This window comes from Dipodomys merriami, unplaced genomic scaffold, assembly GCF_024711535.1.
Source record: "Dipodomys merriami isolate MVZ:Mamm:240054 unplaced genomic scaffold, mDipMer1.0.p SCAF_92, whole genome shotgun sequence".
In the NCBI taxonomy this organism is placed as follows: Eukaryota; Metazoa; Chordata; class Mammalia; order Rodentia; family Heteromyidae; genus Dipodomys; species Dipodomys merriami.
Window position 1 is genome coordinate 561279 of NW_027206535.1, and position 25645 is coordinate 586923.

At 52.9% G+C, this 25645-nt stretch overlaps 1 protein-coding gene across 3 annotated transcripts; it reads left to right on the forward strand.

Annotated features, from left to right (window-relative positions):
• The first annotated feature begins 12191 nt into the window (after positions 1-12191).
• LOC138821610 (ADAMTS-like protein 4) lies at positions 12192-25423 on the forward strand. Of its 3 annotated transcripts, none has more exons than XM_070014041.1 (19): positions 12192-12276; positions 12707-12814; positions 14923-15008; positions 15164-15221; positions 15787-16127; positions 16242-16905; positions 17127-17229; positions 18454-18590; positions 18880-19084; positions 19326-19498; positions 19660-19771; positions 19860-20045; positions 20195-20324; positions 20629-20833; positions 23150-23326; positions 23601-23807; positions 23896-24075; positions 24373-24517; positions 24654-25423. In XM_070014041.1, exons 3-19 carry the CDS (start codon positions 14992-14994, stop codon positions 24788-24790), a joined length of 3177 nt encoding a protein of 1058 aa, XP_069870142.1. In that variant the 5' UTR covers positions 12192-12276; positions 12707-12814; positions 14923-14991; the 3' UTR covers positions 24791-25423. The 3 variants fall into 3 exon arrangements, with proteins under 3 accessions (XP_069870142.1, XP_069870143.1, XP_069870141.1); XM_070014042.1 differs by lacking the exon at positions 12192-12276 and adding an exon at positions 12353-12608; XM_070014040.1 differs by lacking the exon at positions 12192-12276 and having other exon boundaries at positions 12353-12814.
• Positions 25424-25645: the final 222 nt, after the last annotated feature.

A 25645-nucleotide genomic window follows, 5' to 3' on the forward strand; every position in this document is an offset into this window, starting at 1 on the left:
CCATGCCCTTCCCTACCTGCGTTCTGGTTGCCACCATCACACACAGATGCATCTAGGCGCTCTCCTGAGCCTTTCCACTCCGAGCTAGTGCTCTACCACTCCCAGTTTTCTGGTGGCTAATTGGAGACAGATTTTCTTGCCCAGGCTGGCTTCCAACTGAGATCCTCAGATCTTAATCTCCTGACTAGCCAGGATTACAGGTGTGAGCTACTGGTGCCTGGCTCATACAGATACATTCTTAGCCCAGGGCCCCTTGCTGTTTCTAGTATCCCCAAGATCTTCACCTTGCCTATGTCAAGGTTGAAGTAATGGAGCCCCTTCTGCAGCTGGAGGGTTGTATGCTTTTCCCTCCCAAGGAACCCCCCCCCCTTCCCCGCCTCTGACAGGGCACTGAGTGCGGCAGGGGCTTGCAGGGAATTTAGGTTACTGAGAAGCTGAATTTCTTGGTCACAGCAAACTTGGTCAGAGTAGGGAGACTCCCTGTTGGAGGCGTGAAGGGCACCGGTGGTGCTCATGGGCAAGAAGACCTGGAGGTGAGGGCTGGCCCCTTTACTTGGCAATCACTTGGCAGGCTAGTCGAGGTGAAGGACTCCGTGGGATGGTGGCCATCCCAGGAGGCCACTGCTCCCTCCAAAACTGCCTCCAGCACCCCGCCCTGCATGAGGGGGCGAGGAGACACCCAGGTCCTGGCTGGGGGTGGGCAGCTTGTTTGGGGGTGGCAAGAGCTGGAGATACAGGCGGGAGGCCAGAGGGCAGAGTCTGCATGCTGAGCTAAGCGCTGGGCTGGGTCCAGAGGGCGTGAGGGTGAAGAAGCTGCATGAAGGAGGATCTTTGGAGCACTAGGAACAGACATGTCCACCCTTCGTCCACCGGGACGGGCCTGGGCCTGTGGTCAGAGGCTGAGCGCATTCCCTCCTGCCTCGACTTGTGTTTCCCTCACAGCGGGCCCTGACTCTCCTGCTGCTGACTTCAAGAGCTTGGTATGTGTGAAATCCCTGCCTCTCCTCCGGCCGCCCTGCCCGCCTCTCCGGCTTCAGTCTCCAGCTCTGTACCCTCGTTCCTACCCTTTTATGTCTGCCTTTCTCAGGCCTTCAGCACAATGTGTCGAGATGAATTTGACACCAAACTGGCTTGCTCTGCAAATGCGAGGAAGCACTTGGCATGTGGGCAAAATCACCAGTGGCCACGCCAGCCAGGAGAGGCCCTGAGCATGTTTTCAGCTCAGGTGGTGGGGGAAATCTTGCTTACTTTTTTTCCCCTCCGGATCTCTCTGCTCTGCTCCCTAGCTCAGAAAGAGATGTCCACAAGCTAGGGCCGTGTCTCCTCCGCAGGGAACTGGGAACTCCCCAGTCACTTCTAGAATGAGCTCCCAGGCGGGACGTCAGTTATCACAGAATTCATTCTAATCATTTCGGGGAGGGAAGATGAGCGTCTGTTACCTTTTTCCCTGAAGACAAAATGCACTCTTTCTTGCCCTGAGCACAGCATCTGCAACTGATCTGGGAATTGGTCACAGTGCTGTGTCGTGGCCAGTATATGAAGTGTAATTCCAAGTTGGAGAAGCAAACAAAAGGTTTGCTGGGTTTTCTCAACATGTGTGGCGATCTCAGGCCTGGCTTACTCTTCTCTGTGATCGCCCCTCAGGGAAGCGGCCACTGTAGCCCTCCCGAAGAGCCTGCCACATGATGAAGAGATCACAGAGCTCAGCCCCCCGTGCCACATCTGCTGCCAGGCTTCTTAGCAAAGAGGATGGCTCTGCCCAGATCGCCAGCCAGCCACATCAGTTTCCCCCCAGTCTCTGGCACAGAGGCTTGGCCAGGATCACTACCTTCTGTGAAAGCATGTGAAGAGTATGGCTGTCTCTGGCATCTCTTGCTCAAAGTCCTGCTGGACTCAGAGTATCCTCATCAAGGAAGTCTGGGCAGTGGAATAGACAGTGTTAAGTTTTCACTAAATCCAGAGTCTTGATCTGTGCAGCACATCAACTAAAATAAACTCTGTGTGTGTGTGTTGGGGGGGGGGGCTAGCACTCTACCAGTTTGAACCATAGCTCCACTTCTGGTTTTTGAGTGGTACTTTGGAGAGTCTCACAAGGACTTTTCTGCCCAAGCTGACTTTGAACCATGATCCTCAGATCTCAGCCTTCTGAGTAGCTAGTATTACAGGTGTGAGCCACTGGCACCTGGCTAAAATAAACTTTTTTTTTTTTGTCAGTTATGGGTCTTGAACTCTGGGCCTGGGCGCTGTCCTGAAGGACAAAGCTAGTGCTCTAACACTTGAGCCACAGCATCACTTTCAGTTTTCTGGTGGTCAATTGAAGAGTCTCACTGAGTTTCCTGCCTGGGCTGGCTTTGAACTGCTGTCCTCAGATCTCAGCCTCCTGAGTAGCTAGGATTACAGGTGTGAGCCACCAGTGCCCGGCTGCTAAAATAAACTTTATCATCATCATTAAACATCATCAACAACACTGTTGCTAAGTAAGTGGAGGGGAGGGGAGACGTGCCTATAGTCCCAGTTTCTCAGGAAGTGTAGGCAGGAGGATGAAGATCTGAGGCCAGCCCAGACAAAAGTTCAGCTTAGTCAGAAAAGTTCACTAGACTTTATTTCTAAAATAACTAGCCAAACCAAATGTAGAGGTGGGGGAGGGTTCAAGTGGTAGAGTGCCAGCCTAGCAAACACAAAGCCCTGAGTTCAATCCCCAGCACTGCCAAAAATAGAACTATTATTTTTGTACATGACTACAGCTTTATACACAGTCTGTTCCTTTTATTTTGTTTTACATAGCTATGAAGTAGATAAGCTGGGAACCACTATTAGTCCAACTTTACTGATGGAAAAGCCAAAGCTTAGTGTGCTCCAGAGCACATAGCTCCCAGAAGGCACTGGGGTCTGCAAATGGCTCAGCGCTGTTCTCCCTCACTGTCTGTTCAGGCCCAGCACTAAGTGTGGCAATCTGTGTGTGTGTGTGTGTGTGCATGCGAGCGTGCACCAGTCCTAGGATTTGAACTGAGAAGCTGGGTGCTGTCCCTGAGCTTTTGTGCTCAAGGCTAGTGCTCTCCTCCTTGAGCCACAACTCCATTTCCAGCTTTTTGGGGCAGTTAATTGGAGATAAGAGTCTCAGGAACTTTCCTGCCTGGGCTGGCTTTGAACTGTGATCTTCAGATCTCAGCCTCCTGAGTAGCTACAGATTATAGACCTGAGCCACCAGAGCCCAGCTAGTATAGCCATCTTAATAGGGCTGAGTGGTGGTTTATGTGAGAGGGAGGGATCCTGGTTAACTGTTCCCAGGTTCCATTTTATCAAATCTATAAAACAAGCTGGGCACTGGTGGCACACGCCTGTAATCCTAGCTACTCAGGAGACTGAGATCTGAGGACTGTGGATGAAAGCCAGCCTTGGCAGGAAAGCCTGTGAGACTTTTATCTCCAATAAACCACCAGAAAACCCTGAGTGGTCTGTGGCTCAAAGTGGTAGAGCACTAGCCTTGAGCAAAAGAGCTCCAGGACAGCACCCAGGCCCTGAGTTCAAGCCCCACAACTGACGAAAGAAAGAAATCTATAAAACAGTTATGGGAAGACGATATCCAACCAAAGCTGTCATCTGAGAAACCTTCCCAATCAGCAGGTGAGCAATATTTTCCAAATATTTGGAGGCCGGAGGCCTAATCCAGGAACTCTACTTTGTGTCCCAAGCACAAACAGAGGACAGGGGCTCCAAGCACTTACCATGGCTGTTGAAGTACTGATCGTTTTGTAAGCCTAATGACCGGCAAGGTCACGTCCAGTCAATTCATTCAATTCCGTAAACATTTACCCAGCACTTCCCGTTCTGAGAACACCTATCCACAGGCAGACACACAGCTCGGGGTGGCACAGAGGCCAAGTGTATCTCAGGGACCCTGGGCCTGTCTGAGAGGTACTAGTTAGCTGAACTATAGTAAGCAAAGCAAGGAGAATTCTAGCTCTGAGATTTCCCGACGGGATTCCCAGTCTGCAGAGCAGTGACTAGAGGACCGGAGTGCGCAGCCATGTCGCAGGCGTCAGACCCAATGGGCCACATCCTGTTTCTTCGTTGTTTCATCACCTAAATGCCAGCTCAGCCATGACGGGGTGAGACAGCACGCAGCAAGGGCTGGAACGTGGCCAGCACTAAGGCAGGGCTCACCAACTCACTCCAGTGCTCACGCCACAGGCACTTATTAAATACCTACTGTATACAAGGGGAGGTGACGGATGAGAAGGTAAATATGGGGGGGGTCCTCGCCCTCAGATTCCTGAAGAAAATGGTGGTGACAGGTCAAGTCGCTCCTGTGACAGCTGTGGGGAAAGACAACCCTTTCATGTCCGTTTCTGGGCCCATCTGTGTATATTGGCACGAACAGTGACCTAGGGGTGGGGTGAGCGTTTCACAGGAATATTTAATTTACCATGTTGCTTACTTCAATACAAGTAGCAGTGTGTGTGTGTGTGTGTGTGTGTGTGTGTCAGTACTGGCGCTTGAACTCAGGGTCGTTGGTTCTCTCCCTTAGCTTTTTCTCTCAAGACTAGTACTCCACTGCTTGAAGCCCAGCTCTGCGTCTATGTCTGGGCCTGGGCGCTGTCCCTCAGCTCTTCAGCTCAAGGCTAGCGCTCTACCACTTGAGCCAGGCATTGACCAACAGTCATCAAGTACATTCTGATGACCTTTCCCCTAAATTTGTACTTTACACAACTTATTCAATTAATAGTGCCTGATTAGCAAACTGGCCCTTCCCTTTCTGGCCATGAAGCTTGGGGTAAATGGTCAGGGTTTTGGGGTTTGTTTTTTAGGCTAGAGGTGTGTCTCAAGGGGCAGACTGCCTGCTCAGCATACGCCTCTGACTTAAAGCCTCCCCCACCCCACCCGCACCAAAAAAACAACAACTGATTTTTCTGGTCTGTCTCTTGTTGTGTTTTTGTTGTTGTTGTTTTTGGGTTTTTTTGGGTCCAGTCATAGGGCCTGAACTCTGGGCCTGGGCGCTGTCCCTCAGCTCTTCAGCTCAAGGCTAGCGCTCTACCACTTGAGCTATAGCGCCACTTCCGGCTTTTTTTTTTCTGCTTATGTGGTGCTGAGGAATCAAACCCAGGGCCTCAGGCATGCAAGGCAAGCGCTCTACCACTGAGCCACCTTCCCAGCTTGTGAAAAGTTCTTATACACATCTTATATGTATTCCGTGCACAGAGTAAGTGCTATGTAAATGCTATATTATATTAATATTAGCCATATTGTTGTTGTTGTTATAGTACTATTATTATTTTGTTGCTGAGGATAAACCTAGGACTTCATAAAGGCTAAACATATACTCTTCCACTGAGGAATACCTCCAAGTAGCTATGTTATTATTATTTTTTATTTTTTAAGTTTTTTGCCCGTCTTGAGGCCTGAGCTCAGGGCCTGGGCACTGCCCTTAAGCCTCTTTGTACTCAAGGCTAGCGAGCTACTACTTGAGTCACAGTGCCACTTCTGGCTTTTTCTAAGTAGTTTGAGATAAGAATCTCATGGATTTTCTTGCTTGGGCTGGCCTCAAATTGAGATCCTCAGATCTCAGCCTCCTGAATTGCTAGGATTATAAACATGAGTCACCAGCACCTACCTTGGATGCTTCTACTTTAAGAAATAGATGTGGGCTAGGAATGTAACTTAGTGGTAGAGTGCTTGCCTCACATGCAAGAAGTCCTGGGTTCAGCTCCTCAGTACCACATACACAGAAAAAGCCAGAAGTAGAGCTGTGGCTCAAGTAGTAGAGTGCTAGCCTTGAGCAAAAGAAGTTCAGGGACAGTGCCAAGGCCCTGAGTTCCAGGAGTAGATATTTAGTAACTTATGTAAGCTAATTAAAACAATAAACAAACAAACAGAAGTAGATGCTTTCAAAAACTTCTTAGCCAGGTGCTGGTGGCTCACATCTGTAATCCTAGCTACTGAGGAGGCTGAGATCTGAGGATCTTGGTTCAAAGTCAGCCCAGGCAGAAAAGTCCATGAGACTCTTATCTTCAATAAACCACTCAGAAAACCAGAAGTAGTGCTGTGACTCAAGTGTTAGAGCACTTGCCTTGAGCTGAAGAGCTCAGGGATAGCACCCAGGCCCAGAGTTCAAGCCCCATGACCAACAAAACAACAACAAAAACAAAACAAAACAAAACAAAAAAACATTGAGCTAGGAAGGTGGCTTAGTGGTAGAGTACTTGCCTAACATGCATGATGGCCCTGGGTTTGACTCCTCAGCACCACATAAGCAGAAAAAGCCAGAAGTGATGCTGTGGCTCAAGTGGTAGAATGCCAGTCTTGAGCTGAAGAGCTGAGGGACAGCGCCCAGGCCCAGAATTCAGGCCCCATGATCAACCAAAAAAACAAAAAACAAAAAACTTCTTGTTATACTTGAGATAGGGGTCACAAGTTTAACTTGGTATTTTACAAGTGGCTGAGACACAGAAAGTTGTTGGTGTTTTGTTTCGTTGTGTTTTTTTTTAGTCTTTAACTTGGATTTATTTTTAATTTTGTTTCTAGGTGAAATTTATTTATTTTTTAATGCAACATGTTCAGACCACACAAAGCCAGGGGAGGTAGCAGCTGTGGTGAATCTCCTGAGCTCTTTGGTCCATAGCCATTTCTTAATGGAAAGGACTATTTTTGACCTTCAGTTCTCTGCAATTACAAACTTCCAGAGACTCTTTCCCTCCTCCCGGACTCCCTTCCCTGTCTCGGGTCTGTCTTCCTGTCCTGCATCAGCTTGTCTCCTGGTGGATAAGTGGATGCTGACGGGGTGTGAGTTACCTGGCCCAAAATATCTTGCCGGCCCTTCCTCCACCGGCCCTTCCTCCACCCGCCCTTCCTCCTGTGCGCTGTGCTCTAGGGCTGAGCAAAGGCCCTTCCCTCCAGTCCAGCACTATAAATATGCTTGTAGTTAGGAGAGTGTCGCCAACCATCTCCAGATAAACCAGCTCTCCTGAGAGGGGGCATGGACCTATGGCTTTCCAAGCTCTGTAGGCACTCGGGATCCAGGGTTACCAGATAAATCTGACCCTCAGCTGTGTTTTGTGCTCTGTTCTTCTTTTTTCTTCTTTTCTTTCTGTGGTAGTCCTAGGACTTGATCTCTGGGCCTGGGTGTTGTCCCTGAATTTTTGGGGTTTTTGTTGTTGTTGTTGTTGTTGTTGTTGTTTGGTTTGGTTTGGTTTTTTGGTCGTGGGGCTTGAACTCTGGGCCTGGGCGTTGTCCCTTAGCTCTTTAGCTCAAGGCTAGTGCTTTATCCCTTGAGCCACAGCACCACTTCCTGCTCTTTTTTTTTTTTTTTTTTTTTTGTCGGTTGTGGGGCCTGAACTCTGGGCCTGGGCGCTGTCCCTCAGCTCTTCAGCTCAAGGCTAGCGCTCTACCACTTGAGCCACAGTGCCACTTCCAGCTTTTTCTGCTTATGTGGTGCTAAGGAATCGAACCCAGGGCCTCATGCATGCAAGGCAAGCACTCTACCCCTGAGCCACCTTCCCAGACCTACTTCTGATTTTCTGATGGTTGATTGGAGACGAGTCTCACCATCTTTCGTGCCAGGGCTGACCTCAAACTACAATACTCAGATTTCAGCCTCCCATCCTGGGGAGCCTGGGACACCCAGCTCTGATTTTCTTTTTCTACTGACTTGTTAATATGTTAAAATTAGCTTTAATAATTGTGACATCAGGGTATTTCCCAACTTTTCTTGAGAAAGAAAACCACAGAAGCCTCTCAGTAAAAAAGCAAAGAGAAGGCCTGGGCACCTGGGGCTCATTTGCCTGTTTATTTTTTGTTGTTGTTGTTGTTTATTTGTTTGTTTGTTGTCATCATGGGGTTGAACTCCAGGCCTGGGCGCTGTTCCTGAGCTTTCAGCTCAAGGTGAGTGCTCTAACACTTAAGCCAGAGCACCACTTCCGGTTTTTCTGGTGGTTAATTGGAGATAAGAGTCTCAAGGACTTTCCATGCCCAGGCTGGCTTTGAATGGCAATCCTCAGATCTTTGCCTCCTAAGTAGCTAGGGTCACAGGTGTAAGCAACCAGCACCTGGCCATTTACCTGTTTTATAACATCACAATTCAAACCTCCCTCCCTACCTCCCTCCTCTTCCCTCCCTTCCCCCACTTCCCATCTTAAAAAAAAAAAAAAGAAGAAGAAGAAGAAGAAGAAAGAGAAAAGAAGGAAAAAGAAAAACACTGTGTAGCTCAGCTTGGCCTAACCCATCAGCTGCTTCAATCTCCTGAATACTAGGATTCCACTGTGAAGCACCATGCCCACTTCTAACTTAAATACTTCCTGCAACCCTACGAATACAAAAACCAAAGCACAACTACAGCCATGAAAAGAAAACCAATATACAAAGAAGTATATGGGGTGCGGTGGGGGGGAGGCTGGGAATGTGGCTTAGTGTAGAGTGCTTGCCTAGCATACATGAAGCCCTAGGTTCGATTCCTTAGTACCACATAAACAGAAAAAACCGGAAGTGGCCCTGTGGTTCAAAGTGGTAGAGCGCTAGCCTTGAGCTGAAGAGCTCAGGGACAGTGCCCAGGCCCAGAGTTCAGGTCCCACGACTGGACCCCCCCAAAAAAAAGGGGGGGACTGGGAAGAGGAAAGGAAGAGGAGGAGAAGAAGAACCACTAAAAGGGGAAGGAAACAAATTTCTTCTCCCTCCCCTCCCCTTCCCTTCCAGAACCAAACCTAGGGCAAAAGCTCTAGTTCTACCACTAAGCATCATCTCCAGCTCAAAAACTTTATAGTCTCGTATTCATCATCTTCTTAGTGGTATCACCTGCTTCTCTGAACCCAGTATTAATGAACCTTCCAATGCCTTTATTCCTGGGGAAATATTTCAGCTAAGCTGGGTGCTGGTGTTTCACACCTGTAATCCTAGCTACTCAGGAGGCTGAGCTCTGAGGAACACAGTTCAAAGCCAGCCTGAGAGACTCTTATCTCTAATTAATCACCAGAAAACAGGAAGTGGTGTTGTAGTGCAGCGTGCTAGCCTTGAATGGAAAAGCTGAGAGACAGCATCTAGGTCCTGAGTTCAAGTCCCAAGACCAACAAAACAAACAAAAAAATGTATAGGGGGGCTGGGGAGGTGGCTCAGTGGTAGAGCGCATGAGGCCCTGGATTCGATTCCTCAGCACCACATAAGCAAAAAGAAAAAAGCCAGAGGTGGCGCTGTGGCTCAAGTGGTAGAGCGCTAGCCTTGAGCTGAAGAGCTGAGGGACAGCACCCAGGCTGAGTTCAGGCCCCATAACCAGACCTCTCCCCACCCCCAAAAAATGTATAGGGCACCAAGGACCTTTGTTATTTTGTAGAGCTGCACAATAAATATACCTAGAGCTTTTATTTTTTGTTTTTGTTTGTTAATAGGAGTTATAGCAGAGCACCAGTGGCTCATACCTGTAATCCTAGCAACTCAGGAGGCTGAGGCATGGAGGATTATGGTTCAATGCTAATTTAAGCAGGAAAGGCTACAATATTCCATCGCAAAACAACCAGTATAAAGAACAGGACTAGAGTGTGACTCAAGTGGTAGAGTACTAGCTGAAAGCTGTACAGGGCCAAGTTCATACCCAAGTACCAGAAAGAAATAAAAGAAAGAAAAATAAATTTTTTAAAAGCTGGGTGCTGGTGGCTCACCCCTGTAATCCTACCTACTCAGGAGGCAGTGATTTGAGGATTGTGGTTTGCAGCCAGCCTGGGCAAACAAATCTGAGAGACTGTTATCTCCAATTATCCAGCAAAAAGCCAGAAACAGAGGTGTAGTTCAAGTGGCAGAGCACCAAACTTAGGGTAAAAAAAGCTAAGTAAGAACACGAGGCTGTGAATTCAAGTCCTAAAACAAGCACAAGAAAAGGAAAGAAAGCTGGGTGCCTGTGGCTCATGCCTGTAATCCTACCTACTCAGGAGGCTGAGATCTAGGATCACAGTTCAAAGCCAGCCTGGGCAAGGAAGTCTCCAATAAACCACCAGAAAATGGGAAATGACCCTGTAGCTCAAGTGGTAGAGCACTAGCCTTGAACTGAAGAGCTCAAGGACTGTGCCCAGTCCCAGAGTTCAAGCCCCAAGACCGACCAAAAAGAAAGAAAGAGAGGAGGGTGGGAATCAAAGACCCTAAACCAAAAGTCAGTTAAAACACTAATTATGGTCTGGGAATGTGGCTTAGTGGTAGAGTGCTTGCTAGCATTCCTGAAGCCCTGGGTTCGATTTCTCAGTATCACATACACCGAAAAAGCCAGAAGTGGCGCTGTAGCTCAAGTGATAGAGTGCTAGCCTTGAGCAAAGGAAGCTCAGGAATAGTGTCTAGGTCCTGAGTTCAAGCCCCAGAACTGGTAAAAAAAAAAACAAACAACAACAACAACAAAAAACACTAATTATATGCCAGATGCCACAAGCTCATGCTTGTAATCCTAGCTACTTAGGAAGCTAAGATCATGGTTAAAGCCAGCCGGGGCAGGAAAGCAAGTGAGACTCTTATCTCCAACTAACCACCAGAAAATCAGAAATGGCACTGTGGCTCAAAGTGGTAGAGTGCTAGCCTTGAACAAAAAGAGCTCAGGAACAGTGCCCACAAGCAACAAAACAAAAAACGCTAATTACACCCAACAGTGGTCACTATCGTGACCATTTATTGTCTCCTCTATGCCAGCCATATATTGTTATATTTTATCATGTATCAGTTTTACAAAGGGTTTATTTTGAACATACCATACATGAATTTAATGCACTTTGGTCAAATTCACCTCATGTATTTATTTTTAACATAGCTAGTACACTGATCATGCTTTGTGGTTTAAAAATTCAAACAACAGGTACTGGGGGCATGGTTCAAGTGGTAGAGCACCTTTGAGGCCCTGAGTTCAATTCTCTAAATAATAACAATAATAACTCTACAACAGCTGAAGCTGAGGCTGTGGGGATGATCCCTTGGATCCTGTGGTTATGGAGTAGCAGACAACCCCAGTCAGACAAGTCAAACAATGTATAAACATAACAAATGAAAAGAAAAAAAACTTTAAAATCCTTCTTTCAGCCTTCACTACAGAGTATGGGGGTGTATTCTTCCAAATATAAATGGCTAGACATAGCTAACTGTGTCATCCACATAAGATTACATCCCACCTCTTTGGGTTTTTTGGTGCTGTTTTTGTTTTTTGTTTTGGCCAGTCCTGGCGCTTGAACTCAGGGCCTGGGCACTGTCCCTGAGCTTCTTTTTACTCAAGGCTAGCACTCTACCAGGCGAGCCACAGCACCACTTCCAGCTTTTTCTGTGTCTGTGGTACTGAGCAATCGAACTCAGAGCTTCATGCCTGCGAGGCAAGTACTCTACCACTAAGCCACCTTCCCAGCCACCTTGCAGGTAGGGTCTTGCTTTATTCCTGGCCGGACTGGGCTGTGATCCTCCTATTCTTGCTTCCTGTAGTCGCTTAGAACGACAGGGCTCCCCACTGCGCGCAGCCATGGGCTGTGATGGAGTGGCTAGTATTACAGGCGGGAGCCACGGCGCCCAGCTCTCACTTCACCCCCAGGGGCCACTGCAGCCCACAGAGATGGAGGGGATCCTACTGCAAGACCACAGAGCCGAGCCACTGCTGGAGCTGAAATTCAGATCGGCGCGCGTTCCTTCCGCCACCTCACATTACCTTATATTTACGAATTTTACACCATTTACATTCCTCATCCGCCGCGCGCTCGGTCCACAGCCTTCCGAGAGTGCCGCCGTACGATGCACAGCCCGAGGCGCACGGAGGTCCGCGGCTCGCCGCCCGACCTAGGAGAAGCAGAGGTGAACCGGGGAGCAGGGGAGGCTGCGTGGAGGACCGGGATCTGCGGTCACCTGGGGTCAACTCCATCCAGAGAGGCGAACCCCGCTCTGGGGTCCAGGGATCGCCCAGGTCCCTCAGGCGCAGGCGCCGCCAGCTTCAATCCGGAGTCCCAGGCGGCCCAGCCTGGGCGCAGGGACAGTGCCTGGCGCACGACGACTGTCCCAGGCGGTCGGGGCCCGTAGCTGTCGGTTGGGGGGGGGAGGGGATGTCCGCCTCCCGCAGCCCCGGGATGGGTGGCCTGGTGGGCGGGGGCTGTGGAGTCCGGGCCCCGGGGCGCGTGGCGGGCGGCGGGCGGGGCTGGAGGCGGGCGCCGGGGCGGAGCCGCGGCCGGAGGTGGCCGCGTCCCGAGCGGGGCTCCGGGCCCCGAGTGGCCGCCGCCGAGCCAGCCTGCCTGGAGAGAGCGCCCGGGCGCAGACCGGTCCGCGGGCCGCCGGGGGCGCGCACTGCAGGTAGACGACCCCCGCCCCGACCCCCGCCCGCCGCCCCTGCCCGCCCCTGGTCCGCGCGCCCCGCCCGCGCCCCGGATTCGACCCCGGCCCCTGCGCTGATGATCTCCTAAGAACATCCAGCCCCGGGGTTTGAATTCCTGGGAAAGGGGGGGGGTCGGATCCCCTGGAACTCTGGTCCCCTCACCCGGGCGGGGAATGAGCCAGGAATTCCTGCTAAGTCACATAATAAAGTTGGGTAACATAACCAAGACCACCCCGCACGCGCCGGCGCCTCCCGCCCTCCGGCCCCGGCCCCCCTGGAACTGAGAGCGGGGTGGCCGGCAGGGATGCGGGTGAGTGTCCTCGCTACAGCTCGGCCCGATGGCCGGGGGGGGGGGGTGATGGGGGGTAGATTAACGAAAAAGAGAGACACCTGTTAGATGTCCTCCAGGACCCTGAAGCGGAGAGCTCCGTGTACACCAACGAGTCTCCCAGGACGGGGACTCCACCCCCAGCCCTCCCTCCCCTCCCCTGCCCTGCAGCGACCCATTTCCTAGAGGTGAGTCCCTGGGGAAGGGACAGGGCGGGGGGGGGGGGGACTGTGCCCAGGTCCCTCTGGTGATCGGTGATCGCTCTCCGGGCTGGGGAGGTGTGGCCGGGTGCAGCCGATAACGGAGCGATCCTTTCTGACCTCTCTTTTCCTCACCCTGGGCACCAAAAGACACCAGATGAGGGGTACAGGACGGGAGAGAGTACAGATCTGTGTCTGTCTCCACAGAGAGGGGTATCGGCCCCCTGCCCAGCTGTGCAGGGGAGGATAGGGTGGGACTTTTCCAGAGAGGGCGCCAGGCCTGGCCGGGGCCCCGGGAGCTCACGTCACCCCCACCCCTCACTTCTCCAGGGATCTGCCAAAGCCAAACCCAGCTCAGGACAGGATTAGATGTACTGGGTAGACCCCGGGCAGGCCGCAGGACTCGACCTGGGGTGGCAGAGAGAAGCAAGGGGTAGAGACAGAGCCCAATCCGAGAAAGAACAAGCTCTCCTTCCCTCCAGCCTCCAGTCGGGCAGAGGGCTGAAGGCTGGGGTAGAATGTGGGTCCTCCCCTCAGCTTCACCCCCTTCTATCAGGGTGGGGTTGCTGACCTCAATGACCCCTGGAAAGGAGAGGCCATCCGTAACTCCCTTCCCAACCCCAAGCAGCTGAGATGATACTACCCAATTGCTTTGATCCCTCTCTCAAATTCCAAAGTCCTGGGGTCCTGGGGCGCGGGGTGGGCAGTGAGTTGCCACTCGCGTTCCTAGCCTTCCCTCTGCTGCTTCCTGCCCTAGAGCCGCCACCTAGCCAGCACTCCCTGGATTCCTCTCCTGGCCGCGGTACCACTCAGATCCAACAGAAACAGGGCTTTTTTTTTTTTTTCCTGGAAAGCAGAACTAAGCCTGGATGAGGAGTGGGGGTGGGGAGGGCTCAAAGAGAAGGATGAAAGAACTAAGAAGGAGGGGCTGGAGAAGAGGGGCTGCTGAGAGTCAGATGGTGAGCCTGGGTGAGGGTTCCAAGTCCCACCTCCCTAGTGTTCAAAGCTAGACTCCAGGATGGACTTCCCATTATGCTCCAGCACGGGACAAGACAAGGAATGGCCCCAGAAGCTAGGAGTTGCTCTCCTCCTGAGGTTTCTCCAATCAGGGGGAAAGAAAGAAGAGGAAAGAACAGAAGGAAGGAGAGAGAGAAAGAGGGAGGAAAGGAAGAAGGAAAGAAGGAAGGAAGGGAGGGAAGATGGAAGGGAGAAAGGAAAAGAATGAAGCGAAAAAATAGCTGTAAATAGTTGTGCATGAAATAGGCACCCATTGAGCCAGTTCTTGATGGGTGCTGGCACCCAGGGGGACAGTGAATCACCCTTGTCTTTTTTTCCTTGTTGTCGGTCAGGGGGCTTGAACTCTAGGCCTGGGTGCTGTCCCTCAGCTCTTTAGTTCAAGGCTAGCACTCTACCACTTGAGCCACTGAGTGCCACTTATGCCTTTTCTGTTTATGTGGTGCTGAGGAATCGAACCCAGGGCCTCATGCATGTGAGGCAAGCACTCTACCTCTGAGCCACTTTCCCAGCCCCCATCACTCTTGTCCTCTGAGAGATGGAGCCATCAACTTACTCAGTTTATCTCTAGGCCAAAAAGCATCCAAGGCCATGTCAGGCCAAGATGTGCCGGCTTGCTGGTTCCCAAGGAGCATACCTAAGAAGGGAGAAAGGGTCAGGAGGGAAGGAGGAAATGGTGGATGGGGAAACAGCCTACTTCAAAAAAGCCCCAGGGCTTCTTGTTGGCTCCCCAGAGAGGGTGTTTGGCATCTCCTCACTCCTCTCCAGCTTTTCAGGGTGTTCTGAGAGGGTAGGAATCGGAACCAGATGAAAACCTCAAGAAAGCACCTGCTTGCATTCCTGACCTGGCCTGCAAACAGCCCCTCCTTGAGACTGAGCAAGTTGCTATGAAGTCCCTAGCAGGCCAAGGGGAGGGGACCGAGCTGTGCATTGGGAGGCTGAGGTCAGACCCCCACCCTCCAGCCTCAGCAGATGACAAAAGCAGCATTCCTCCCCGCCCCTGGCAGAGCTGTTTTTGTGAGGAAGCCTCTCTCAGTCACCCCATTTTCCCCGAAGGTAACCACCAGGCTCTGTCCCTGCAGGAGCAGCCTTCTCATCCAGATGCTTGATTAGTGCCTTGCTGGCCAGGGGAGGCAATCGAGGGCAGAGCGATGGAGGTGGGGGGCAGGTAAGACGGGGGCTGCAAGGGTAGAGGGATGGTTCTGTCTCTGGTGGGCGGGGCCTGGCAAGGAACTTCTGCTTTCTGAGAAGTTGGCAGCCAGGATGTGGGGAGCAGCTGGGGGCGGGGCAGGGTGTCCACTCACTTCTGGCTTTGGTTTGCAGCCCCAGGCTGTGTGTGATGCTGCTTCTGTGCCTCCCTCAGCTCTGCCTGGATCAGGAGGTGAGCACAGGCCAAGGGAGCAGCTGCCGACCTGCTGGCATCCTCGGCCCCCTCCCCCAACCTCCAGTTGGCATCCTCAGATCCCCCCTCCCCCATTTCTCACAGCTGCAGAGCTGTGGCCCCATCTACTCACATTGGGCTCACCCAGCCTCTGCCAGCTCACCAAGAAGGCTTTGCCAGGTGCTGGTGGCTCATGCCTGTAATCCTAGCTATTCAGGAGGCTGAGATCAGAGGATCTCAGTTCAAAGCCAGCCTGGGCAGGAAAGTCTATGAGACTCTTATCTCTAATAAATCACCAAAAAAGCTAGGAGTAGAGCTGTGGTTCAAAGTGGTAGAGTGCTAGCCCTGAGCACAAAAAACTCAGAGACAGCACCCAGACCCTGAGTTCAAGCCCCAGGACTGGTACCAAACAAGAAAAGAGACCAAGTTCTGAGTCCTCCCTCTGCTACCAAATGTGACCTTGAGCCAGGAAAAACTCTGAGCCATGGACTAGACAGAGCCTCTGTATGGTGCCCCACCCCGGCCCCCATATCACTGTAATTCTCTGGCCTTTGTCTCTCGGTAGGTGTTGTCTGGACACTCTGTTCAGACTCCTCCAGAGGAGGGCCGGGTCCCTGAAGGGGTCTGGGGGCCCTGGGACCAGTGGGCCTCTTGCTCCCAGCCCTGTGGGTTAGGGGTACAACGCAGAAGCCGGACATGTCAACTTCGCCCAGGCCTGCCTTTACCTCCCCGACCTCCAAGACATCCAGAAGCCCTCCGCCCACGGGGTCAGAGTCCCGGAGCCCAGGCTTTCAGAGAAAGCCACCCCCTTTATAGGCCACAGCCCCGGGGAAGGGGTGGCCCACTTCGAGGTCCTGCTTCCCAGCCAGGGAGAGAGGAGACCCAGGAGATACAAGGAAGCCGGAGGTGAGGCTGGGAGGGGAGGGTGATGATCTTTGGTGCCCGGAAGTTGACTGGAGAGACAGGGTCAGAGGTGGCCAGAACCGTGACCCCTTCCCCATGTCTGCCACACCTTCTCAGGTCCCGAGTTCGAGATCCCATCAAGCCAGGAATGTTTGGTTATGGGAAAGTGCCCTTTGCCTTGCCACTGCATCGAAGCCGCAGGCACCCTCAGAGGCCCCCCCGGCTTGCGCCCCCCGAGTCCTCCTCCAGAGGCCCAGGGACCCTACCATCCCGGACTCCAGAAGAACACCTGTCCTCTACAAGCCCCCACCCCCAAACCCAGCTCCCTCCTACATACCCCCCAGCAGAGCCCCCACAGCCTGAAATGATTGTCACCCAGGTGCCGCCCAGGTCCAGCCCTGTCCCCACACAGCCCCAGCCCAAAGCCCAGGCCTTCAGCACGGGCCTGCCCTTGCCTAACTCTTCCTCTGGAGAAAGTAGCTCCCTTCAGCCAAGAGTGCCAAGTTCCCGGGGCAGGGCCAGTCCGCAGGTAGTAAGGACACGCACTGACCCTTTTCGCTCTGTCCCTCGGAGCCAAGGCCAGCAGGGCCAAGGGCCCTGGAGACCAGGTGGTCATCCTCGGGGGTCTGTGGTGGAGCCTGCCCCTCGCCACCCACATGGGTGGTTGCCTCTGCTGAGTTCTGGCCCCGACTCCAGCTCCCTCTGGAGCCTCTTTGCTCCCAGTAGCCCTGTCCCGAGATGCTCTGGGGAGAGCGAGCAGCTGAGAGCCTGCAGCCAAGCGGTGAGTTCTTCCCTGGGCCTCCTCTCCCAAGCCTACACTTCAGCCCTGCTCCCTGCCCCAGCTGCATTTTTATCTGACCAGGACCTGAGGGAGCAGGGTCCTGGCATCAGAGGATCTCAGAGCTCTTCTGTGGAGCTAACTCTCCCCTTAACCTAGTCCTGGCCTATACTCTAACTTTCCTCCCTCGCTCTGACTCCTCTGTTGTCTATCCCCTTCTTCAGCTCTGCCCGCCTGACCAGCCAGACCCCCGGGCTCTACAGTGTGCAGCCTTTGACTCCCAGGAATTCATGGGCCAGCTGTACCAATGGGAGCCCTTCACTGAAGGTGAGGTTTCTAGCCCCTCGCTCTTCCCTGCAGGGGTGGCTCGGGATTGGGCACCATGGAGAAGTGAGGAAGACACTTGCTCATTCTCAGTCCTGGAAGTTTCCAGTTTTTTCCCATTATACCCCTTCTATTTCTCTTTTTTCCCTTCCTTCCTTCCTTCCTTCCTTCCTTCCTTCCTTCCCCCCCCCCTTTTTTCTTTCTTCCTTTCTTTCTCTTTTTGCCAGTACTGAGGATGGAACTCAAGGCTGGCACTTACAATTTGAACCACACTTCCAGTTCCAGCTTTTTGCAGATTAATTAGAGATAAGAGTCTCCTGGACTTTCCTGCCCAGGCTGGCTTTGAACCTCAATTCTCAAATCTCAGCCTCCTGAGTAGAGAGGATTACAGGAGTGAGCAAGTAGTGCCTGGCTCATACTTTGTTTCTTATTCCCTAGTCTGGGCCAGAATTAGCACAGGCCTGAAAAGGGGGGTAGAGGTCTCCGCCTGGGCCTTTGAGCTGTCAGATAGTGATAGACAAGTCAGCACAGAGGTCATGTTGGGGAGGAGCTGTCCAGAGATGCTTTCTGGTAGAATTCCTCTGGGAAGATGTCTAGGAAGCACTGGCCTGAGCTATATAGTCAGTCTGTGTCTCAAAACAGTAACAACAAGCCCAACAGAAAAAAAAACAAAATCTTGGTCAGTGCATGGGTGGCTCACGCCTATAATTCTAGCTACTCAGGAAGCTAAGATCTGAGGATTGTGGTTTGAAGCCAGTCTGCACATGAAATCCATGAGACTCTTTTTTTGTCAGTCGTGGGGCCTGACCTCTGGGCCTGGGCGCTGTCCCTCAGCTCTTCAGCTCAAGGCTAGTGCTCTACCACTTGAGCCACAGTGCCACTTCGGCCTTTTCTGCTTATGTGGTGCTGAGGAATCGAACCCAGGGCCTCATGCATACAAAGCAAGCATTCTACCACTGAGCCAACTTCCCAGCCCCATGAGACTCTTATCTCCAGTTAACTACCAGAACACCAGAAGTGACATTGTGGCTCAAGTGGTAGAGCACTAGCCTTGAGCTGAAGAGCTAAGGGACAGCTCCCAGGCCCAGAGTTCAAGCCCCACGACCAACAACAACAAATAAAACAGGCAGAGCTGCTGTCAATCCCTGGGGCTTTTCCTAGAGTCGTAGACCCCCCACACACACACTGCAGGAGCCCCAGATAACCACCTTCTCCTTTGCCCCTCAGTTCAAGGTTCCCAACGCTGTGAGCTGAACTGCCGCCCCCGTGGCTTCCGCTTCTACGTGCGTCACACCGAAAAGGTCCAGGATGGGACCCTGTGTCAGCCGGGAGCCCCTGACATCTGTGTGGGCGGACGCTGTCTGGTGAGGGAGGACGGGGAGTTCATGCACACACACACACACAGTCTAACTCATCATTCCAACAACGAAACACCCAACAGACTGAGCTAGCCAAGGGGAAGCCAAGCCAAGCTGGGCAGATGGGAGAGTGGCCTGCAATGGAGTCCTGCCAAGTGCATGTATGCTTTCTTGAGCCTGGCTGGGAATGGCGCGGCTCTCGTAGCACACAGGGCAAGATGGGCGGTGAGCTCCTCAGCTCCGGAGTGGATGGGGGGGGGGTGAGGTGGTATTTAGCCTCACTCCCTCTCCCCAGCGCCCTGGCTGTGATGGGATCCTCGGCTCTGGCAGGCGTCCGGATAGCTGTGGAGTCTGTGGGGGTGACGATTCTACTTGCCGCCTCATTTCGGGGAACCTCACTGACCGGGGAGGCCCACTGGGCTATCAGAAGATCCTGTGGATTCCAGCTGGAGCCTCCCAACTCCAAATCGCCCAGCTCCGGCCCAGCTCCAACTACCTTGGTGAGTCGTGCATTCCCCAGCCCTCGCTATGGCTCCTCGCTGGGTCTCTTGGTTCTGTCTTCCTCACTCCTTATTCCGCATATCCAAAAACTCAGACAGGGCAAAGTAGATGGCCTTCTCCCTGGCTTGTGGAGAGGGTGAGGAAAATGAGGTGGCTTAGGGTTATCTTAGGTTCTGTTCAGGAGGTGATGGGAAGGAAGACAGAATGGCTAACACTGGATCTCTGGATCTCTCCTCCCAGCACTTCGCGGCCCTGGGGGCCGCTCCATCATCAATGGGAACTGGGCTGTGGATCCCCCAGGGTCCTACTCGGCTGGAGGGACTGTGTTCCACTATAACCGGCCTCCTCGGGAGGAGGGCAAGGCGGAGAGTCTGTCAGCTGAAGGCCCCACCACCCAGCCCGTGGATGTCTATGTACGCCTGCTCCCCCCCCCCCGCCCCTTGCAGGAAGCTGGCTGCTCAGGGGACTTCTCCCACTCAAAGCGAAGCTTGGGGGTCAATGGGAGAGAGTGCAGGTGTTAGGATCGTTCTCTCCCCCTCCCCCTCCCCCACTCCTTCCCGTCTCTTCTCTCCAGATGATCTTTCAGGAGGACAATCCAGGTGTTTCTTATCAGTATGTCATTTCTGCACCTCCTCCAGTCCTCCAGAGCCCCACCACAGAGCCCCCCATCCCCCACCTTCAGCTTGGTAAGGCTGATCCCAGGAAAGGGAGGCGGAAGCTGGCTCCAAGGTGGTGGAACGGTGTCTGAGCTGCCCCCTCCATGCCCCTGCCCAGAGATGCTAAGGGAAGAGCCCCCCCCTGCATCAGCACCCCGCCCAGCCCGGAGCCCAGGTACCCTTCAGCGGCAGGTGCGGATTCCCCAGATGCCCGCCCCGCCTGATCTCAGGACAGCCCCGGGGTCTCCAGCCGGGTACTGGAAACGAGTAGGACGCTCTGAGTGCTCTGTGTCCTGTGGCAAAGGTGAGATCTCACACTCATGCATTCAGCTTGACTCTGCACAGTCCACATCCTGGATCGGGGACGACACCTTGTCGCTGTATCTAGGACCCCACAGAAACTCGATTCTGAGCCGCCCTGCCTTTCCCTGGATTCTCTCTCATTCTCTTCAGGTGTCTGGCGCGCCATTTACCTCTGCGTTTCCCGTGAGTCAGGACAAGAACTGGATGAACACAGCTGTGCTGTGGGTGCCAGGCCCCCCGCCTCATTTGAACCCTGCCATGGCCCCCCATGCCCTCCATAGTGAGTATAGCTCACAGAGAGGGTTAGAAAACTAGGAACATAAAATTGTCGCTGGACTTGCTCCCTGACCACAGGCTCTTACCTGGACTCGGCATCCAGCCCCACGTCTCTGGGCTGCAGAGAGACAACATTAGATTGGAAAGGTTGATGTGCATGGCATAGACAGGAAGGAAATCTTGTTCCCCACAAATGCTAAAAGATCCTCAGCCCAGTGTACTTTCCTTTCACCCTATGTAGCAGCCCCGCACTTTGAGACATGCCCTCTCCCTCTTCTCCCTTTCCCCTGCTTTTCCCACACCCACAGCTGGGAGGCTGGCGAGTGGACCTCCTGTAGCCGCTCCTGTGGCCCCGGCACCCAGCACCGCCAGCTGCACTGCCGGCAGGAGTTTGGGGGCGGTGGCTCCTCGGTGCCTCCTGAGCGCTGTGCACATCTCCCCCGGCCCAACATCACCCAGGCTTGCCAGCTACGCCTTTGTGGCCACTGGGAGGTTGGCTCCCCCTGGAGCCAGGTGAGTAGCATGCTGGTGAGGAAGACCCTTAATATGGGCAGTGCCCGACACTGGTGGCTAACACCTGTCATCCTAGCTACCCAGGAGGATGAAATCTGAGGATTGTGGCTCAAAGCTAGTCTGGACTGGAAAAGCCTGTGAGAGTCCAATTAACCACCAAAACAAAACAAAAACCCTGGAAGTAAAGCTATGGCTCAAATTTGTAGTGTATTAGCCTTAAGCAAAAAAGCTCAAGGACTGGGAAGGTGGCTCAGCGGTAGAGTGATTGCCTTGCATGCATGAGGCCCTGAGTTTGATTCCTCAGCACCACATAAGCAGAAAAAGCCGGAAGCAGTGGTGTGGCTCAAGTGGTAGAACGCTAGCCTTGAGCTGAAGAGCTGAGGGACAGCACCCAGGCCCAGAGTTCAGGCTCTGGCAAAAAAAAAAAAAAAGCTCAAGCCAGGTGCTGGTGGCTCACACCTATAATCCTAGTTACTCAGGAGGCTAAGGATCACGGTTCAAAGCCAGCTCAAACAAGAAAGTCCATGAGACTCTTATCTCCAGTTAACCACCAAAACCCAGAAGTGACACTGTGGCTTAAGTGGTAGAGTATTCCACTTGAGCTGAAGGGCTGAGGGACAGCGTCCAGGCCCACAGTTTAAGCCCCATGACCGACAAAAAATAAATAAATAAAGCTCAGTGCTCAGGCCCTGAGGTCAAGTCCTAGGACTAGCACACACAGACACACACACACACACACACACACACACACACACACACACACACGTGCACACAAAGAAGTGAGCAGCAGCAAAGCCTGGCACCAGTGATTCAGACTTATAATCCTAGCTACTCAGGCAGGAGGCTGAGATCTGAGAAGTAAGGTTTTAGGCTGGTCTGGCAGGAAAGCCTATGAGTCTTTTTGTTATTGGTTGTGGGACTTGAACTCAGGGCCTAGGTACTGTCCCTGAGCTCTTTTGATTAGGCTACTGTCAGTTTTCTGGTAAATTGGAGGTAAGAGTTTCATAGAGGGCTGAGGATATGGCTTGATGGTAGAGTGCTTGCCTAGCATGCATGAAACCCTGAGTTCAATTCCTCAGTACCACATAAACAGAAAAAGCCAGGGGTAGCACTGTGGCTCAAGTGGTAGAGTGCTAGGCTTGAGCAAAAGAAGCTCAGTGCCCAGGCCCTGAGTCCAAGCTCCAGGACTGGCCAAAAAAAAAAAAAAAGTCTCATGGACTTTGCTGCCAAGGCTGGCTTTAAAGCATGATCCTCAGATCTCAGGCTCCTGAGTAGCTAGGATTACAGATGTGAACCACCAGCGCCCAGCTTGTGAAACTCTTATCTCCAGCAAACAAACAAACAAACAAAAACAGAAGTGGAGGTATGGTTCAAATGGTAAAGTGCTAGCCTTGAGTGCAAAAGCTAAGGGGCTTAGGGTGTCCAGACCCTAAGTTGAAGCCCCAGTACCAGTAGGAGGAAAGAACAGCAAAGAGCAGTGGTTTTCCACCTTCCAGATTACTTTTTTTTTTTTTTTTTGTCGGTCGTGGGGCTTGAACTCTGGGCCTGGGCGCTGTCCCTCAGCTCTTCAGCTCAAGACTAGCGCTCTACCACTTGAGCCACATTACCACGTCCGGTTTTCTGGTGGTTTATTGGAGATAGGAGTTTCACAGCCTTTCCTGCTGGGCTGGCTTTGAACTGAGATCCTCAGATCTCAACCTCCTGGGTAGCTAGGATTACAGGCGTGAGCCACCAGTGGAAACTTTTTTTTTTTTTTTTGCAAGTCCTGGGCCTTGAGCTCAGATCCTGGGTACTGTCGGTGAGCTTCTTTTGCTCAAGGCTAGCACTCTACCACTTGAGTCACAGTGCCTCTTCTGGCTTTTTCTGTTTATGTGGTACTGAGGAATCGAACCCAGGGCTTCATGTATGCTAAGCAAGCACTCTACCACTGAGCCACCTTTCCAGCCCTGAAACTTTTTTTTTTTTTTTTGTCAGTTGTGGGGCTTGAACTCTGGGCCTAGATGCTGTCCCTGAGCTCTTTTACTCAAGGCTAGTACTCTACCACTTGAGCCACAGCACCACTTCTGACTTTTTCTGCTTATGTGGTGCTGAGGAATCAAACCCAGGGCCTCATGCATGCAAGGCAAGCACTCTACCACTGAGCCACCTTCCCAGCCCCCCCCTTTTTTTTTAAACAACATCTCATATGGCACCCCATACATGTCAGATAAAAGACTGAACCAGGGACTGGGGGGCTGGAGTTTTGTGCTCAGCTGCTTCTTCATAAAGCCACTGGGACCAAAGGCTCGATGGAGACAGGTCCCCCTTTCCCCTCAGTGCTCTGTTCGATGTGGTCGAGGCCAGAGGAGCCGGCAGGTCCGCTGTGTTGGAAACAACGGGGATGAAGTGAGCGAGCAGGAGTGTGCGTCAGGCCCGCCCCAGCCCCCCAGCAGAGAGGCCTGCGACATGGGGCCCTGCGCCACAGCGTGGTTCCACAGCGACTGGAGCGCCAAGGTGGGTCCCACACACCCTTAGCCGAGTCTCACACCCAAGGTGCCCTGTTACAGGCTTTTGGCCACAGCTCAATCAACGTGTATAAGTGAGTACCCATAGTGTGCTTGACACTGGGAACTCCAGGATACCTTCCTGGGCCTGGACACCAAGCTGTGTTTCCCCTGGGGGCATTCCTCCACTCCTTCTGGGACCTGGGACCCTGCAGCCCCTCGCCTGCCATCCTGTCTGGTCACCAGCAGCTTCCCTTCTCACAGGCAGCTCTACTTTTCAACAGTGCTCAGCCGAGTGTGGAACGGGGATCCAGCGCCGGTCTGTGGTCTGCCTCGGGAGTGGAGACAGCGTGAAGGAGGGCCAGGGTGAAGCCGGAGTGGGAGCCAGCGAGCAGAGCTGTCCTCCAGGAAGCCGCCCCCCTGACATGCGCGCCTGCAGCTTAGGCCCGTGTGAAATGACCCGGCGCTGGTACACTGGGCCCTGGGGTGAGGTGAGCTAAGGATCTGGGAGGGGGATGGGAGGGGGATTCCACATCAGTGATTGGGGGTGTGATTGCTCTTCTCCCCTTCCCTACATAGTGCTCCTCAGAATGTGGCTCTGGCACTCAGCGTCGAGATGTCATCTGTGTGTCCAAACTGGGGGCTGAGTTCAATGTGACGTCTCCTAGCAACTGTTCCCACCTTCCCAGGCCCCCTGCCCTGCAGTCCTGTCAAGGCCAGGCCTGCCAAGACCGATGGTTTTCTACACCCTGGAGTCCAGTGAGTGCCTGACTTGCCTGCTCTGCTCAGCCTGGGCCTCCAGGAAGCGGGGAAGGGGGTGGGGTGGAGAGCTTCTCTCACTGCACTCCTCCAAGCCTTTGTGAACCCCAGGACAAGCCGACCTGAGGGATCATTGTCCCACTTCCTGTGGACTTGGGACCACTGGTGGACTCTCTCCTTTGGGAGGCTCACATCGTTCCTGGATAATAGCCTACAACTACTTTTCAGAGAGGGAAGTGGTGGCCTGGAAAGGAGCCCCAGGTCCATCAAAGGCTGATATGATCAATGTCTCCACAGTGCTCTCGCTCCTGCCAGGGAGGTGTGCAGACAAGGGAGGTCCAGTGCTTGAGCACAAACCAGACTCTCAGTGTCCGATGCCCTCTTCACTTACGACCTGCCAAGAAACGACCCTGTAATAGCCAACCCTGCAGCCAACGCCCTGGTAAAGAGTCCCTCTCCCCAACCCCAAATAGCTGAAGTATGGGCAGAAACGTGTAAGGATCTGTGGGAGCGGGCAGCAGCACCTGCAGAGGGAGGCTTGTAATTGTCTTGCGCTCACTGGTTTCCTCTGTCCCCAGATGATCAATGCAAGGACAGTTCTCCACACTGCCCCCTGGTGGTACAGGCTCGGCTCTGCGTCTACCCCTACTACACAGCCACCTGCTGCCGTTCTTGTGCCCATGTCCTGGAGAGGTCTTCCTTGGAGCCTGCCTGAAATGGGACATGGGGCCCTCTCCTTGTGGTTTCTCATGCCAGCATTGGTCAACCATCCATCAGCCCACTCTGTACCCCCTGGCTCTCTGGCCTGTCCCAGTCTCACCGGGGATGTCCTCCAAGGTGACTTGAGAGTAGCCTGGAGGCCACAGCATGGTTGACAGCGTGGTTATGGTGCGGTGATGTGTGTGCACATATGCCCTCCAAGTGACTGGCCTGCATGGGTGTATGCCCCCATTTATGTGTATCACTTTCCCTAAAGTAGGGAAATGAGTCTGCAAAGCTGTTCGTGAAGCAAGGTTGTAGCTCCTTTCCAATCCAAGATCCTTCGAATGTGTTCTCCCCATCCTTTCCAATTTTGTGCCCTAAACCTCATTTCTTGTCTCCAGGCCCTACGTTTTTGAAGCTGACCTTTTGTCTCTTATCCCCATATCCCCCTCCCTAGTTTCTCTAGGGAATATTAGCCAGGGATGGGAGCTGGCCACTTCCAGTCCTACCTTACTTAGAGCAGGGACCAGCTGGGCAGAGGTTGCATAGACACCCTCGCTCAACCCTGCTCCTCCCACTTCCTAAAATGGTTCCCAACCCAGAAGTAATTTATTTTTTATTAAAGTTGATTGTGACAAATGAGAAACATGCTCATTGTCTTCATGAGAACCCAGACATCCAAACTACCTAAGCAATGTGGGATCAGCATGTAGGGTGGAGGGGGATCATCTAGGCCTGGGAGGAGTGTGGGGGAGAAGGGCAGTGAGTCCAGGCTACCTGAGGTAGCCGGCACCAATCACAGGATCCAGGCCAGCCCCAGCCCTGCAGGTTGCTCGTTGACCACGAGGGGTCACTGCTTCTCCCAATT